General features: G+C 41.5%; 2 protein-coding genes across 13 annotated transcripts in view; one reads left to right on the top strand and one right to left on the bottom strand.

Annotated features, from left to right (window-relative positions):
- STYK1 (serine/threonine/tyrosine kinase 1) overlaps positions 1 to 10947 on the bottom strand; it is a 23028-nt gene extending 12081 nt beyond the window's left edge. For 2 of the 7 annotated variants that reach the window (XM_083481877.1, XM_083481881.1), the window contains exons 1-4: positions 9727 to 10025; positions 2855 to 2965; positions 1759 to 1902; positions 336 to 605 (exon numbers count right to left, since the gene is read on the bottom strand). In XM_083481877.1, the coding sequence (XP_083338003.1) occupies positions 336 to 605; positions 1759 to 1902; positions 2855 to 2921 (481 nt within the window). In that variant the 5' untranslated portion in view covers positions 2922 to 2965; positions 9727 to 10025. Of the gene's footprint in view, positions 1 to 335; positions 606 to 1758; positions 1903 to 2854; positions 2966 to 5148; positions 5303 to 7865; positions 8071 to 9726; positions 10026 to 10562 lie in introns of those variants that run through there. The other 5 variants (XM_083481879.1, XM_083481882.1, XM_083481883.1 and 2 more) reach the window with 5 other exon arrangements.
- SYCE3 (synaptonemal complex central element protein 3) lies at positions 8208 to 18264 on the top strand. Of its 6 annotated transcripts, none has more exons than XM_083482048.1 (3): positions 8208 to 8306; positions 16038 to 16146; positions 17999 to 18264. In XM_083482048.1, exons 1-3 carry the CDS (start codon positions 8223 to 8225, stop codon positions 18166 to 18168), a joined length of 363 nt encoding a protein of 120 aa, XP_083338174.1. In that variant the 5' UTR covers positions 8208 to 8222; the 3' UTR covers positions 18169 to 18264. The 6 variants fall into 6 exon arrangements, with proteins under 6 accessions (XP_083338174.1, XP_083338179.1, XP_083338176.1 ...); XM_083482053.1 differs by lacking the exon at positions 8208 to 8306 and adding an exon at positions 10210 to 10233; XM_083482050.1 differs by lacking the exon at positions 8208 to 8306 and adding an exon at positions 11958 to 12097.

The raw sequence follows: 18264 nt of genomic DNA, 5'->3' as shown, positions 1-18264 counted from the left end.
GGGTGGGACGAGGGGGCAGATTTACCAATGCAGAGGAAAGGGAGTCAGAGATCGACCGCGATCTACCAAAAGATCGCGGGGATCTGCCAGTAGATCGCAATCGACCTGTTGGACATCCCTGCAGAGGGTTTTGCAGTGTTCTCTGCAGTTGCAGATGCAGGACTGAACAGAAGGTATGGATTCTACACTATCAAAGCACCAATGTTACTTCTTTGTCTAGAGTAGACGGGTCTTGCCAGTTCAGTGCAAAGCTCCCACAATAAGACAGAGGCCAGCAAATAAACGAAAAGTTAAAATTTCCAGCCCTGCATGAAGCTGGATGGCATTCGCATTACCTTTCAAGGCCTTCAGTAAGACTGGCTGAGTTTTCCCAGGGTTGCTGGTCTTCAGCTCTGCTCTGTAGATTCCCCCAAAGCTGCCATTTCTTATAAGCTTCAGTGACTCCCAGGATATTCTCTCATGTGGAATCTCCAGCTCCTTGAAGGTTAAGGCTGCAGTTTTAAGCAAGGAACTCCTGGTTGTCTCATTTAATTGGATGGTAGTATGTTCTGATATGCTGACCATTTTCCCTGGGCTTTTCTTCTTTTCTGATACTGGGATATGACCTGTTAGCAAATGTAAAACTTGTGGCGAAACACAGAGTAGGTATTTCCCACTTGCCACCCCATACATTTTAGTTTTAGCCATGTACTCTCTAACCCTCTGTTCTGGGAAATATCTTAAAATTTCAAGGACTGGCAGAAATGACCGGCAGAATCCGAGACCAGGGAAGAGAGACAGCGGAAGAAGACTGGAAGAAATTTAAGGACTATCTTAGGAAACATTGTAAAATTATTGAATGTTAGAATGACGTGGGTTTAGAAATTATGTGGTTTCTAGCTGTAATGATTAAGTAAAAAGAAAAGAAAGTCTAAAAATTTAAATGGATAATAAGGGAGAGGATTTGCTGAATTAATAATTGGAAATTGGAATACAGAAAGGGGAGGTATGAGGAAGTCGGGGAAGTAAGTTACAAGAAAATAAGGGATTGAAATTATACTTGTTTTTGTTTCTTTGTTTGTTTGTATTAATGTCTTGTTTGTTATTATATAATTTGTGAAACTTCAATAAAAATCTTTAAAAAAATAAAATAAAACAGGATTTCAAAAAGACAGATGTTCTTGCAACACAAATAGCCAATATAAAACATTGGCTCTTTTTATTTATCAATAGAAAATCGTTGTTTAAAGAATGCCCCAAAAGAATGCATGGCATGCGGCAATGGAACTACCACCACATCCCCAGTTGGTGATTCAGATGCATTCTAGATCAGGCTTCCTCAGCCTCGGCGCTCCAGATGTTTTGAGACTACAATTCCCATCACCCCTGACCACTGTTCCTGCTAGCTAGGGATCATGGGAGTTGTGGGCCAAAAACATCTGGAGGGCCGAGGTTCAGGAAGCCTGGTCTAGATTAACATCATGGTGGAAGAGAACTATGGAAGCTATGCTGAGGCAACACTGCTACATGAACAGGACTCTAAGTATGAAGGTGGCATGTTCTCAGATCTGTAGGGGTGTGTCAGGTCTTAGGGTATGACTTGAAAATTCAAGACCTTCGTCACCTCAAGGTCTTCAGAGAAAGTACTGTATAGTTGTTTCCCAGCAACTGGTAATCAGAGGAGCACAGCGCATGATCCTGGAAGTGGCATATAGCCATCATGACTACCCCTCCAAGTTTCTTTTCCTGGCACCTGGCAATTTTGACAGCTGTCCTTACCTTCTTCTCTGGACTCTGGAGAATCCTGCTGCTTTGCCTTCATGCTCTGGTAATGGAGCCAAAGGATGACACTTAAGATAATGACAAATACCCCTATCAAGAGGACTGGTACAATGATTACTTCAGTCTGATTCTCTCGTACAACTGTCAATGGAAATAGCAAATGATAATAAAGTTATAATAGCTGGTGTTCATCTGGCTCATCACAAGCAGGTGTGCAGCGCAAGAGTTATTCAAGCTGTTCTCTCGCTCTCTGCAACAAAAGCATCTCTCACAAGGACAGAAATGACAGGCCAAACGATCTATCAAGTTAAGATTATTCTGGCTTCTCAGACTGCAGCATAGTCACGATAACTTGTGAACATCTTGACCTTGAACATGTTAAAAACAAAACACTTACTTGCTGTAAAGACCTGTGCCTAAAGATAATTTTCAGCTCAAAAGCTTGCGATCTTTTAGAAATGGTGGAAGGGCCATTAAATAAAATGACATTTAATTTATTCCATATTCCATTTTCTGGAAGCCACATGCCCTTGACTCCCCAGGGTCCCAATCCACCAGAATTGCTTTTGGGTTTACTGACATTAGACTTCACATACAGTACTGTACATAATTAGTGGGAAACCACAAAATGATAGTACTTCTTTGTTATCCATAGCCATGTATGATTTTTGACTTGTGGAAAGGGCCAGGGAGCATCTCTCTGATGCTCTTCCTACGCTCTCTTCTCTGCCTTGAATGTAGCTATTATTATTGGTTTGCCAAGGGGATTGCTTATGAATATATGGTTTAAAATAAACAAATTACAGTTACACATTCTACTTGGTTGTACATATTGAGCTTAGCTGAAACAGTTAAGGGAACACACAATGCAGCACATAAGAAGATGAGAACACGTAAGAACGTTAAGAAGAGCCCGGCTGGATCACATCAAAGGCCCATCTTGCAAGATCGTTTTGATTAAGGAAGGCTGATAGAATTGTCCAACTAAGCCAGAAAACATTTTCTATAAACTATTGATTTGCTGCAGCTCAGCATGTGCAATCTTTCCAGATGTAGAGTGCACTAAAAGAGAGAAAGTTGTTTTCATTCTTACCACACAGTTCATCATTCTTCTGACAGTCCAGCAGCGTGCGTGAAAGCCTCCTTATTTCTCCGGCCATGTTTGGTCAAATTTGGCCTGCTCTTCATCAGTTGCTGGAGTCCACTACACAAATATAAAGGGTTAAACAAAAAATGAAAACAAATATATTTTTCTGGTGCAAAGCTTTTGAAATTCCAGCAGTGGACATAGGAAAAATACAGATTTCATTGGCATATACAAAAAAGAGAGAGTACTATGAATTTAGAAATGAGAATTCAAGTTCATTCACATGAGCACTTAAGAAATTGAGTAACAGTACTGTCTAGACTTGAAAGTCCCATGGACTGCAAGAAGATCCAACCTCTCCATTCTGAAGGAAATCAGCCCTGAGTGCTCACTGGAAGGACAGATCCTGAAGCTGAGGCTCCAATGCTTTGGCCACCTCATGAGAAGAGAAGACTCCCTGGAAAAGACCCTGATGTTGGGAAAGATGGAGGGCACAAGGAGAAGGGGACGACAGAGGACGAGATAGTGGGACAGTGTTCTGGAAGCTGCCAGCATGAGTTTGACCAAACTGCAGGAGGCAGTGGAAGACAGGAGTGCCTGGCGTGCTCTGGTCCAGGGGGTCACAAAGAGGCGGACATGACTAAACAACAACAATGACTAAACGACTAAACAATGACTATACAATTATATAGAAACCGATCAAACAATAGCAACTTGCAGTGCCTAATTAGTACAGCCTACAAGAAGCTAGTTGCTCTACTTCAATGACCATTTTGAATAAGGGCCTAAATTTAGTTGAAATTTGGTTAGATACAGCAAATGTTCCAGACCAGGGCTAGGGTACATTTGGCCCTCCAGATATTGCTGAACTACAACTCCCATCAGCTCAAGCAAACATGGCCAGTGGCCGGGGTAATGGGAGTTTGAAGGGTTTGAAAACAATTCTGTTACTAGGAATTATCCTTAGCTGTCTAAATGTGCAACGTAAGACCCCTGTGTATGGATCTGTGCTATGCTCTATATGGATCAGCTGTCATTTTGTAATAGTGGTATCTTTCATTTTAGCATGATCGCAAAAATGGAAAGACGGAGGTATTGCAGCTGTTTTACTTTTTCATGTTAGTGGTATTTGCTGCCCCCCTCCTCAAAAGCTCAACAAGTCTGAGCTGCTCCTTTTAAAAAAGCTCTACAGCTTTGAGTTGCCCCCCCAAATTGGGGGCACTGGGTGAATTTTTGCACCCCAGTGCTGCATATGCTAAAGACGACCCTGCTATGCCCTGAATCATTTATATATTACCTCCCTGATAATAGAGATTTTTTGGTTTTGAAATCTTTTATTATATTTATTTTCAATTACATTTTCATACTCACCGACATAATGAAAATACTAGCACTCTGGTATACATGCAATACTCCTACTCTCATTTCAGTAATCATTACCTGGCCTCATTTAACACATTGACACTCATTTAACACTTAAGGCTTTACAATAGTCTGTCTTACACTGGCCTCTGAAACTAACCTGACCATAATAATTTCCCCCTTTAAAAAAATGTTTAATAGAATGTTTAATCTCACAGTGGGACTGCTTTTGCTTACAGAACAATGGGTAAGTAGAAAGTAGAAAACCTACATTTTTGGGGAGTGGTTCCTATGTCAGTAAACAGCCAAAGTCAGATAAGGGAAGTCAATAAAGTATCATTCCAAAGCTTTTGAACGCACCCTGTGAACAAACAAGCTAAATAAATCTGCCACATCACAAAGTCACACCCACCCCACCACATGAGACAGACGCATGCAGTTGTATGCTTGAACAGCTATGTGTAGGCAGTGCACATGCGTACAAAAATGAGGCATGTAGAAGGGTGAAACATGCGAAGAAGGAAATAGATGTTATCTGCATGGCACAAAAGTAATTCTTAAAACATTTACCCTAGCAAGGTGGGGAGTTTTCAGGCTGCAAAATGTCTTGTGGCAGAAGCAAAACAAACACAAGATGCAAAGACTTAATTGTTGACTATGAAAGCAGTATCTTCCACACTTGTCTGTTCTTGGGGGGCAGAACACAAGAGGAGCATTCTTGGAACAGATCAGAAGTCCACATGCAACAGGGCGCAGAAACATCAGCCTCCCTCCCTGCTCATCTCCTTCCATGCCACTGAAAAGTGCCACCCCCAAGTAGCCAATGAGATCCACCTGCCATGAATGTTCCTAATTACATTTATCTCAAGTTATCTAGGCCCAGAGCTGATAGTGAACCCCATGAATTATTTGTGGGAGTAAAAAAAAGTTGGGCTGACCTTGCTGGAAAATCGAAAATTGTAGTTGACTTAACAGTCTCTCCTTGCCTATGAAAACCCCTTCTGCCTTCACCAATGGCTTGGCTAGATGGGCAGGTGTGTGCTTTCAGGAGCCACTAGCCTGAAGGTGCTGTGAGTGCTTTCAGGCCATGGAGTCCAACTCTTCCTGTCCATTTCCAGGCTGGCAGGAGTGTATACTATTAGTCACTGCTGCCAGCAACAACCAACACTACCGATCTGGCAGCAGGAAAAGTCAGTGTCTGAATATGTCGCCAGTTTGGTCCTACACTTGGAAGACACAGCTGCCAAACAGTCCTAAGCCTTTCCCCCAACTTTGGGGCAGGGTGGTGGTGGGGATCGCTGCCCACTGCTCAGTGGCGTAGCGTGGGGGGTGCAGGGGGGCCGGCTGCACCGGGCGCAACATCTGGGGGTTAGGGTTAGGGGGCGCAAATCCACGGGTTAGGGGGCGCAAATTACTTGCCTTCCCCCGGGTGCTGACAACCCACGCTACGCCATTGCCACTGCTGAAGCTTCCAAGTTGGGAGGAAGTTTGGATGTTTGTCAAGCTCATCAAATGAAGACTCTATACAGTTGTGACAAGAGGATTTGCTACTATTAGTGGCAGTAGTTGTAGTAGTGGACGCGGGTGGCGCTGTGGTCTAAACCACTAAGCCTCTTGGGCTTGCCGATTAGAAGGTTGGCGGTTCCAATCCCTGTGACGGGGTGAGATGCCGTTGCTCTGTCTCAGCTTCTGCCAACCTAGCAGGTTGAAAGCACACCAGAACCAGTAGATAAATAGGTACCACTGTGGTGGGAAGGTAAACAGCATTTCAATGCGCTCTGGCACTCGTCATGGTGTCCCGTTGTGCCAGAAGCGGTTTAGTCATGCTCGCCACATAACCCTGAAAGCTGTCTGTGGACAAACGCCGACTCCCTTGGCCTGAAAGTGAGATGAGCGCCGCAACCCCATAGTTGCCTTTGACTGGACATAACCGTCCAGAGGTCCTTTACCATATATATATATATATTGCACCTTTCCCCTGATGGGACTTACAGCAGCTTACAAATAAAAACAAGGATCACTAAAAACCATTAAAAAACAACTAAACATTAATGAATTACAACTGTTGTTTCGGTTTATAGAGTTTAAAAGCTCCTTCACAAGGACTTGGGTGGTTCTGTTTTTTGTTTTTGCTTATATTATTGAGTAACTTCGGTTAAGTACTATGTAAACTGAGGGTGCTATATAAACAACAAATGATCTAAAAAATGAACTTCAAAAACATGTTGACTGGACTGGGTTTGTTGTGCCCCTGATACCTTGCAGGCCCTCAGCACACTTCCAGACCCAATTCTAAAGGTCCTCCTATTCCTCCCCCTCCTTATTTAAAGTCTGTGAGATTGCACAATCCACATATTCATCAGAAGAGTCTCTTTGTTTCACATAATAGTACAAAAATAACTTCAGAACTATTTTTACAAGCATTTTTTGAAAAGTCAAGTTTATGTGCATCTTTTTCTGAAGAGGCATTCAAAGTGGGTTCACAACAACAACATTGAGTTCGTGACAAAGAGTAATGCAGTTTTTTAAAAAGGACAGATCCTAGGATGACTGAAGCAAACCATAATGGCTAGAATGGCCCAGCTGTACCAGAATAATCTAAGATAAGGAGACAGAAGCCACGCTTCTGCAATGAGGGGGGGGGGGGGAATCAGATAAAAACACATGAAGTAAAAAGAAACATCACTGCAAATGATGTAGATAAAGGCAAATGCTGAACTACAAGCATGATGCTAAGCTCTTTGTGCATCGCAGACAAACACAACAGCCACCTGTGAACTGCATGGTGACAAAAGCAGAGTTCATTGTCTCCATGCTACATCGTTCCTAATATAGGAGTTACCATCTGCTTCTCCACCAAATATTTGTGCATGCAAGCTGCCTCTACAGACACTGTACTGTTTACTTTTGACGATTTCATATGTCCAGTGTAAAGATATATGAAATACATTATTTTTTATCAATCTAATGCCATTTCAAGATAGAAAACAAATAATGACTAAACATTACTTTGACACTCCAAAATGATGCAAATGAAAACATTTTAAACAGGAATAATAATGACTTTCGCCATGTTTCCAAGTTATTAGGTATAAAATAAACAAACGGTATTCACAATCTAATCTGTAATCCGCCCATGGTTAACATTTGCATGCACGCGTGCGCACACACACACCCCTCCCCAAATGGTAAAAGAGATGAATTTATTGACAATTAAGAAGAATCTGTGATTGCATAAATGCCTTAAAAAGAGCTGTGAACATTAATCACAGAAAAACAGAAGAAATTTCTAATCCTTAAAAAGTGGGATGTATAAACCTACCCATAAAGTAATCAGAGTAATGGTTTACAGTTCTATATTCAGAATAGTTTCAATGATTAAAGTCAATATTACAAAAAAAAAACTTCTAAAGGGAAGTTTTAGAAAGTTATGCAATAGAATCAGAAGCATTCATCCAAAGACCTGTAGTCAATCCAGTTTACTAGTTTATTATTACAGTAATTAAAACTTCCACCATTTGCAAAGTGATCTGTTATATCTCAGGCCAGTTTCTGCTAAACTAATTATCAGCATATGTGATACAATAAAACAGTTCTATGAAGGAAAGCAATTTAGTGCTGATTTAGAGGTGATGTTTTCAAAAAAAGCCCTTACCAAGGTAGGCGCTGCACTTGGCGGCAAGATATCTGAAAAGCTCTTATCTATGTGCTGGCCCGGGTGCGTGCAACTTTTGCACATCAATATTCTATTGCCCAAGTACTCACAGCAACACTTCCTCATATTTTTATCTAGATACTATATAAACATTCTCCATTCACCAACGTCCCCTGAGCATGAACAGACGCAAGTGGATAGGACAAGGCTGAGTTGATCTCTTGGCTGAACTGCTATATATGTGCTTGAATGTTTGTTTTAAAAGACGAAGGCTTGGATCTACCCCAGAAGGACACTGACTACACCTTTGGCAAACTTACCTGTGTAGACAAGAACTTTCCCATTCTGAATGCTCTAATGCTTTTGTTTGAACATGCCCATCTATTGTGGATTAGGAGAAAATGTAACACGGTTTCAAGAGCAGACCTTTACTCACAGCAGGTGAGTGCAAGAACTTCCTTCTCACAGTTTCATCTACAGTACCAGTTTGAAAAGTTGCCTACTCTAGGCTGCAACTCCAGGGCGCAACCACATATGTTTCTGTAGATGATGACAGCAGCAATTACTGTATTCTAAATCAACTGAGAAGAAAGCTAGCAGGTTAAGCGCTAGGAATAATTCCCTAGATTATCTAAGCCGTTTGGCAATGGAAGACGCTGCCCAGTGAAGTGTTCCAATTTCCTTCAAGGGTTTCATGTAAAACCTGCTCAACACGCCTCTCTTATTTACTCCCTTTGAGGCTAATTCACTTTGCAACCACTGCTTGAAGCTATTCTTTCTCGGATACCAATACTAACACTTCAAATAATAGTCTGCAATATTGAGAAAACAGAAACCACACAGCAAAACTTTGAAGGCATTACAAAGCTTGTCAGAATTCATCAACACCTTGAAAACTGGAACAAATTATTGATTATGTGTCATTAACCTAGCAACTACCCCTTTCCCTCCTGCCACTGCAGGATTTTCTGATATCTCTAACCTTCTGCCTCATAGCCTGTCCAAGGCTATGATTACTGAGTTATGTTTCTGGGTCCAGAAGTTCTCTGCTGGTGATACATGCTATTCTGACTCATTACTCTTCATTACTCATTCAGTTCTTTTGAACTCTGTCCTCGAATAGGATCATGCTATTTTATTTGTATCATAGGTTATGCATTGGTTAAGCCAGTATTTCAGGTTCCTGCCAACACGCACAACTAGGAAAAAAGTATATTGCTCCGGCAGAGCAGTCTCTCTTATTCTGGGGAAGTCAGAAGTTTCTCAATTACAAAAGATAAACCTGGCAGAAACATGGAATGATAGCAAAGGCAGTTGATCTTTTCTAGTCTCCCAGGATACAACTGCACTCTGCAAAGAAAACATGGGTTCCCCAGGTCCATGTTTCCTTTGGAATATTGATATAGGGGAGGCATTTGCAAAAGAGAATCAGAAGGTAGAGTTACTTAAATCTGCTTATTCTGCCTGAGAATTCTTCCTGTCATATGTCCTGATCATTTTTTTATTTTTTATTTAATAAACAGAGATAGCAAGAAATCTGGTTCTGGGTGAAACCAATTGGTGCAGAGTGCAGTGAAATGGAATTTACAAACAAGAATTGGTCCCTCATGCAAACTGCTTCCCTTTCATTTTGTGACATTCTGGTTTAGAATCATGTTCAAATACTTGACATAAATCCACAATCTACCCCCAACAGGCCCAAAGAACATTTTATACCAAATTTATTCTTTCTGATGAGAAAAGGTCTCATTGGAGAGGCTGAGCACAAACGATGGTTAGAGGCAGCCCAGCCTTCCTCCGAAGCAACACTCCATCCCAGTGCCTCTTTCACACATCTCTGATAAAGTTTCTCAGTCCTTACCGCAAATCCTATTCTTCTTATATTTAGAATCCTGAGGGCTCCCTACACAACGTTGTCCATCGGCACATCCCTTCTTCATTCATCATCGCAGAGCAAGATCCCAGAACAAAGAGCCTTTCTCGATCCTGACTTACGGATTCTTGTTCCACCGCAATGCTAGAAGTCATTTCCTCAGCCACATCGATTAGCATATCATACCCCTATGAACAGGTTATGCAGGTGTGCAGCAACATATTTGTTCAGCTACGTAGTTAGGAGGAGGCAGTGGCTGCTTTGCAGCAGGAAATGGTGCTCTCTGCTGTATGTAGCACGAGGGAAGAAGGGATGAGGAGGGAAGACAAAAACCAGGCAGCTCAGGCAGCAGTTATCAAAGCTTCAAACTGTTATGAATCTGTGGTGCAAGACACCCTGAATTCTGGATTAAGTTAGTGTTAGAACTGAATTAAAGTTGGAATGTTAGAACCAGGAAATAAGCAGACAGATAAGCCTCTGTCTCCAACTTTGCGGGTGTGAGGAATTCTACTTTTTGAAATACGGCAACCCTACTTCCTCCCTCCTTCAGGGGATCAAAGCCAAGGGTTTAGTCTAATGGGTTAGAGTTTAGAATGGCAGTTAGGAGTTAAGGAACAGTTACTAAGCAGTGGGCTGGAGAGAAAGTAAAAAAAGCAGAAAGTCTGTTTTGAATCCAATGCTGTGGCTATGGGAGAGGCCAGTCCCTCTTGGAAAGTGATGCTGGAGAGCCCTCCATTGGATTGCATATATGTGTAAATAAACCACGTATCATAAAGACACCACAGGCTCCACTGTGCCTCATTATTCCAAAAGGAAACACATACCCTGGCAAGCGTGCTTAGTATCCCTTGATTCTCACACTGCTGCGGAGACTGGGTTGGCGTGTAACAATATTATTAAAGTTAATGAACGCGAGGAACAGAAACAGTTGACGGAGAGGAGACGCTTGAAGGGCTGGGGTGGCCTTACTTCCTAGGTTTCTTCCTCTGCTGCAAATTGATGGAATGGTTGTCCCCAGATTACATCTGAGCGTTCCTTCTCATGGAAAGCAATCTAACAGCTACTGTGCAACACAATGCCACACACCCGTTTCAAAATTAAAAAAAGAGTTGCAAATGACCTGTGAATCTGCTGGCCCCCTGAAGTCCCCAGGGTGCTGCCATGAGTGCCTGCCGGGCTCGTTGCTCGCCTCTCCCCCAAATTACCATTTTTGTTGTTGTTGTTTAGTCGTTTAGTCGTGTCCGCCTCTTCGTGACCCCCTGGACCAGAGCACACCAGGCACTCCTGTCTTCCACTGCCTCCCGCAGTTTGGTCAAACTCATGCTGGTAGCTTCGAGAACGCTGTCCCACCATCTCGTCCTCTGTCGTCCCCTTCTCCTTGTGCCCTCCATCTTTCCCAACATCAGGGTCTTTTCCAGGGAGTCTTCTCTTCTCATGAGGTGGCCAAAATCTTGGAGCCTCAGCTTCAGGATCTGTCCTTCCAGTGAGCACTCAGAATGGATAGAAAAATTCCTTCCAGTAGCACCTTAAAGACCTACTGGAAGGATTTTTTTTATTTTGACTATGGCAGACCAACATGGCTACCTATCTGTAATCAGAATGGATACGTTTGATCTTCTTGCAGTCCATGGGACTCTCCAGAGTCTCCTCCAGCACCAGAATTCAAAAGCATCCGTTCTTCGGCGATCAGCCTTCTTTATGGTCCAGCTCTCACTTCCATGCATCACTACTGGGAAAACCATACCTTTTACTATACGGACCTTTGTTGGCAAGGTGATGTCTCTGCTTTTTAAGATGCTGTCTAGGTTTGTCATTGCTTTTCTCCCAAGAAGCAGGCGTCTTTTAATTTCGTGGCTGCTGTCACCATCTGCAGTGATCATGGGGCCCAAGAAAGTAAAATCTCTCACTGCCTCCATTTCTTCCCCTTCTATTTGCCAGGAGGTGATGGGACCAGTGGCCATGATCTTTGTTTTTTTGATGTTGAGCTTCAGACCATATTTTGCGCTCTTCTCTTTCACCCTCATTAAAAGGTTCTTTAATGCCTCCTCACTTTCTGCCATCAAGGTTGTGTCATCTGCATATCTGAGGTTGTTGATATATATATATATATATATATATATATATATATATATATATATATATATATATATATATATATATATATATATATATATATATATATATATATATATGAGAGACCATATTAAAATGGCTCCTGCCCCTTCTCCAGGCCTTTTCTGCCCCCGCCCCCGTCCATTCTAACTGGGCAGCGCTAGGCCTTGGGATTGGCTGGAAGGGAGAAGGGCCAGTGGTGGTGAGCTGTGCCCAGGTTTGTGTAGCTGTCTGCTGAAGGGGGAAGGTAGGAAAGTGGGGGGATGCGGCCTTGGGGGTCGGATGAAGGGGCTGCTTGGGGCCAGGGCCTTGGGGAAAGAGAGAGGGATGAGAGAAAGAAGGATGAGGAGAAAGGAAAGGGACGGCGTGTCTTGGTTGTCCACTTGCGTATTGTGAAGTAGGGGAAATAGGATGGCTTACTAATTTTCATCTCCCATGCTGGGGTGATTAATTGATCAATTAATTACATTTTTCCCGAAGATCCCAGGCCGGTGGGCAACGGAAAAGTACAAAAAGAGAATACAAAATAAACAATAAAAACAAACCAATATAGCTTGGTCAGTTAGCCCAAGGCCTGGTTGGAGAGAAACTGAAATAGATGTTGGTGAAGGCCCCAGGCGAGTCTCCCTGGGGAGAGCAGCCCACAAGCGGAGCCACCACAGAAAAGGCCTGGCTTGGTGGGGCTGCCCTCTGGGGATGGAGGCCTGGCGAAACGTGAGGGGACAGAAAATATAAGACGCTTCTGAGGCTTCCCTCTCCTCTCCACTTCTCTGTGGTACTGTGTCCTGGTAAACCAGGCCCTGTGATATTGGGGTGGTATATCAATTTCAATAATAATAATAATAATAATAATAATAATAATAATAATAATAATAATAATATGGTATGCTGAGGAGGGAAAGCACAACCACAGGGGTAAGGTCTGGCTGCTCCTGACCAGGCCCAGCTGCTCCCGACAATGTATTTCCTCCATAAGAAGCAGTGCAAAACGCTCTGAGGTGTTTTTTTGCTTTTTTTAATCAAGTGGTGTATAATTTTTAATGGAAATAAAATACATCTCAAGGGGGGGGGCAGTGTTGGCACCATTGGCCCAAATGGGCTGAAAACAGCCTCTCCTGATCAAGTTATTCATGTCTGCCACAAGAGCGGCGAGGATTTTACTAGCCCCCAAAATGGAAGGACAACAAAGTACCAACGAAGAGGAAGAATGGCAATGCGCAGACCTGGCGAAACTTACAGGAAGACTTAGAGACAAGGACAATAGAGACTTCTAAAAAAGACTGGGAACCGTTTATGCTGTATTTACAGAAACGTCGTAAAGAATTAGTGGACTCATGAGTAGGCTTTGAGTAAACACTTACAATTAAGAAAACAAAGATAAAGGTTAAGAAACAACAACTTGGAAATTAAGCAGAAGTAGCAAATATTCAAATAACCGGAAGGGGAAGTTGAGGGAAGTCATAAGGGTGGGTGGAGGATATTTGGATTCTTTAATTATTCTTCTTTGATTATTTTCTTTAATTATTTTTCTTTTATATGATAAATGTGTGGAATATTAAATTGTGTGTATATATATGTATATGTGTGTGTGTGTGTGTGTGTGTGTGTGTGTGTGTGTATAATTGTGTATACACACAAACACACACACACACACACACACACACATATATATATGTATATATACATATGTATATATACATATACATAATTGTGTACACACACACACACACACACATATGTATATATATATACATATATACATAGACATTATATATATATATATATATATATATATGAATGAAAACAGCCTCTCATCGGCCAGTTTCACAGGGAGGACGGGGTTGACCTCTTGACTGGATGGAGACATTGGGGTTCCTGAGGCTTTTCCGGGGAGAAGGGACAGAGGGGAAGGAGCTTCCTAGTGTCCCATGGGGATGTGTGTGGCTTTGCAGGCTCCTGGCGCTGAGGAACAAGGCTGAGAAAGGACCCCCAAGATGGCAGCTGAGCAGGAGGCTAAGCTAGGCAGGCATGCGATGGGAAGGGAAGGGAAGGGAATGTGCTCCGTGTAGGTTGGTTGCGAGGAGCTGAGGAGCACAGGGGTGCCTCCATCTCCCCTGGCTAGTCTTTCAATAATAATAATAATAATCTGAATTTATATCATCATCATCAAGTGTATTTGTATGTCACTTTCCCACAGAATCGTGCTCAAAGTGGAGTACAACATGCCAGATGAACAGCATTAAATATAACAATTCAAAAATAATAGGATGAACACTTAAAAATAATCAGCATCGCTGTACCAATTCGGAAGTGTAATTATGAGATGGGATGAAGGGCCGGAGTGGAGAAGGGCTTAGGGAGAGAACGGTTGGTAGTTTTACCAGATGCAATACTGACTGTGCAAAAGACAACGGAAATTGGCTGTTGAGAAGCACTTTTTAGAGTGTTCAAAGCACTCCACAATTTTCCCAGTCCTTAAAAAAAAATCCTGGAGGGCAAGTATATTTGTCTCTGTATTATAGATGCAGGAGATGAAGTGGAAAGTGGCACATCCAAAGTCCCATAGCGAGTTCAGAGCTGAAGTTCAAGCCATGGACTCCTTGAATGATCGCTCCATTTCCGAAACTAGCTGTATTTATTATTTTATTTCAAATATTCATATCTTGCCCTTTCACAATATTAAACAAAATCCATCCTATGGTTTTAAAGATGGGATCATTCAGGTTTTTTGTAGAGTATTGTGAATGTGTTCGGTAATATGGTTCCCTCTCTGGTCATCTTCCCTTGAAGTGTTTCCAAAAGGAAAGTTTTCTCTAGAACCTGCTGTTCTTGCAGAGATCCCTTATCTGTACATTAGAGCTTTTATGAGGAACCTTTTGAATCTACCGTGAAACTTTCAGCTTTTCAGCTTTTGTTTTGGATGGCCATAATTCCCTGGCCCTAATCCAACAATGGCTCTCTGCCACGTCTCTGCCTGAGGCAGGCACTATTTTTGGCAAGATTTCACTTCCACAAGCATAGTATAAAGCAAAAACAGTTTGAGATCTGGAGTTTCTGAAGTTAAGCATTTAAATTATTGTCAGCATCATCTTCTTCAAAGTGATTTAGTGTCTATCTTTTTCAGCCCTGATAGATGAATTTATTGTTTAAGCTAGGGTGCCTAACTGGTACTGTAGCCAAAAATTCAAGTGTGCACTTAAAATATATTCTCTTTGGCACTTGGGGACTACTTACTAGGGATGCTTGTTTGTTTGCTTGTGACTAATATACTTATTTGATTTTATTCTACATTTACTGTGGTAATTGAGGTTTTCTTTTCCCATGTGCCCACTATTGCACAGCTGTCAAGAGGTATAATTTTGCAATCTGAAGTGTTAGAAGTTAAGTGTTTCGATCTTTACTTTGACACATAAGAAGTGCTCTGATTTTCAGAAGTATTGAATTAATCATTTAAGTTCATTTTCTCTAAACATACTTGTAGCCCCCCGCCCTGCAAGTATTCAATATTTTATATCCATTCATCCAAAATTCATTGGGGTGTTTTGCAGTCTTGGGGGGGGGGGAAGGGTGAAAATTACAATTTTCTGATTTTGGTCCAATTGCATAAAGTGTTTACTCAGTCACAGCAACAATGGGAAAGACCCTGCAGACCCTATTCTGGCTTCTGCAGCGGGGTGGAACTATTGGACCCAATCCATAGACTGTGCTAAGACACCAGCTGCATTTAGTTCCTCCTCATGCTCAAATCTTTTGATATGCAATGTTCATTATAAGAACTTGTAACTTTTAAGAACAAAAGATGAGCTCATCTGGTCTAGCCTGAGACCCTTGGGTACAGAGTGGTATATAAAGTCTAATAATAATAATAATAATAATAATAATAATAATAATAATAATAATAATAATAATGGCATCCTGTTATCAACCACTGAGAACTGGTGCCTGAGTTCGCTTGTTTTCCTACTCCCTGTTGAAGCCTGTCTACTTACTGTTCTTACTGGCCTTAACCTACAGTAAGCTGCTCTGGGACACTTTGCCTGAAGATCAGGGTAGAAATGCTTAAAATATACAAAACGTTCTCTTCTATACCATGAAATTATTAAAAGAGTGTAAGAACATTCTGTGTGCTTTAAACTTCGGTTTCACAAAGTTGTACTGCCACTCATCTCTTCCTTCTTCCCTGTTAGATGGCCAAATGTGAACCCTGTGAAAGAAATTACGACAACATGGTAAAAATGCTTGAGGATCTGAACAGGGATTTAGAGAAGCTCCTGGAAGACATGGAAAAACTATCAGGTGTGGTGCTATTCCTGCAGAGGATTTATGTGTTGCTAATTATTTCCCCCTGAGCCACCAAGGGAGAAATTAGTGTGCAGATTACAATGCTCATTCAGGATCCATTAAATCTGATGTGAGGGTCTGATGCTCATCCACATCTGAGTATAACTAATCAATACATGCAATTAAGAGCTGAATAAGTTCTGTAGTGTCAGGACAGGAACATGCTAAACTGCTTGGGCATATGTCCATAGAAACTGTAGATTACTTATACAGTTACTACTGTATAAGTACTATTCATTAGAAAAATTGCTAATTTAAGCACCTTTAAGTATGCTCTCTATTTCTTTCCACAAAGCATTGATTTTTCAGGTCTCACAGAACAGACAATAACAAAACCCCAACGTAACAATTATCCCTTTCAAGATGCTACCATTCTTTTGAATGCTGAGTTCCTAACTATAAGAATAACCAATGGACAGAATTTCTTGTTTTTATAGTATCCTGTCAAATATGACAAGAAAGATTTTCCTGGTAGAATATAATGAATTAGAGCTAAATTACACATTGATTTTTGTGAACATAGATTTGAACCTGCAGGGAGAACAGCAGTGTGAGGGTGGGTTTCAAACATGAAATGGGTGGAGAGAGGATTTAAATCTTACCCACCACTTCTCTTCTCTCAGGTTACTTTCTAAAGAGGTTTTTCAGTTCAAGGACAGGTTCTCAAACTACTATAGACTTCAAATGGATTCTTTTTTAAAAAAAACAACAACCCTGGAATCTTTGTAGAGAGGATTGCAATGGCACAAAGAAAGTCAAATACTGATCGAGCTCTTGGATAATTAAACAATGCCTCAGAACCTAATCTAGGTTTTGATGTGAGACAATATTTGCGGGAGTTCTATTACAGATTCATTCAAACATTTCCACTAATTAGTACATACTTTAAAAAAAAAACCTATTCTCAGCCAGATTGGATAAAAACGGCAAGCTAGCTGTCATAAATAGCATTAGGTTGTTCTGCCACCATGGTCTAGTTAACTTGAAAAATAACATTTAAATTACTGAATGTGCCCTATAACAGCGATTCTCAAACTTGGCTGAGGTGGGTAGGGGTGATGAAAAGTGTGTGTTGTGGGGGGTTAAGATCACAATGCAAACAGAGCCATCCTCCTGCCATCTGGGAGGATCTTCATTAATCTATATTTTTTTGTGGGCAGGGGGAAGAACAGCTGCTTTTGCTATCATTGCAGTCTGATTTGGGAAAACTCGCTGATTTGTTTTAATAATTCCCTATGCACATTTTTTTTTTGGGGGGGGGAGAGATATTCTATTGCTTTTCTAATGCAAGTGTTGGATGAGTGGCCCCACCCCACAGATATGTACACCCAGGAGCAGCATGTCATTCTTCCCTGAGGGTCAATGATGTTGTGGAAAGCTGTCAATGAGTAAACTAAAATAAAAAAAAATCCTTCCAGTAGCACCTTAAAGACCAACTAAGTTAGTTCTTGGTATGAGCTATGCACACTTCTTCAGATACACACGTGTATATCTGAAGAAGTGTGCATGCACACGAAAGCTCATACCAAGAACTAACTTAGTTGGTCTTTAAGGTGCTACTGGAAGGATTTTTTTTATTTTGACTATGGCAGACCAACACGTCTACCTATCTGTAATGAGTAAACTAGTTAGTTATTGCAGTGAGTGCAGCACTGGTTTGAAACTTAAAAGTGTATTTGAAGAGGTATTTAGTCTCAGAGATGGCGACTCTTCCATTTTGTTATCAGTTTCGTCTTTTCCTTCTCATCCATGCCACTGCAACAAATCTCATCAAATTAGTGACTCTGCATTTTGTACCCTGTCCCAGTGCAGGCTACATGGATGGCTTATGATATGGTGGTGATGCGTGCTAACCCAGACTTGGCCAACTCTATGAGACGACTGGAAGATGCTTTTCTCACCTGTAAGGAAGAAATGGAGAAGAACTGGCAAGAAATGTTGAAGGAAACGAAGGGTGCTGAACAAAAGCAAGAATGAATGGCTTCTAAACTCCCGGTGGAAATACAAGCCTTGGAAGAGTTGATCTTGACCAATCACTTGGTTCAGTGGTTATTTTAAAATTCATTTTAAAGA

Source organism: Podarcis liolepis (genome assembly GCF_965112155.1).
Source record: "Podarcis liolepis genome assembly, chromosome: 17".
Taxonomy (NCBI): domain Eukaryota; kingdom Metazoa; phylum Chordata; class Lepidosauria; order Squamata; family Lacertidae; genus Podarcis; species Podarcis liolepis.
This window is presented reverse-complemented; position numbering and strand designations above follow the sequence as displayed.

What these genes read in the sequence shown, in the direction of transcription:
- SYCE3 (XM_083482048.1), top strand. Translation starts at nt 8,223, where the DNA reads ATGCTTTTGTTTGAACATGCCCATCTATTGTGGATTAGGAGAAAATGT. An exon ending in CAGACCTTTACTCACAGCAG is followed by an intron (nt 8,307 to 16,037) that starts GTGAGTGCAAGA and finishes CTTCCCTGTTAG; the next exon opens with ATGGCCAAATGTGAACCCTG. An exon ending in AGACATGGAAAAACTATCAG is followed by an intron (nt 16,147 to 17,998) that starts GTGTGGTGCTAT and finishes ACCCTGTCCCAG; the next exon opens with TGCAGGCTACATGGATGGCT.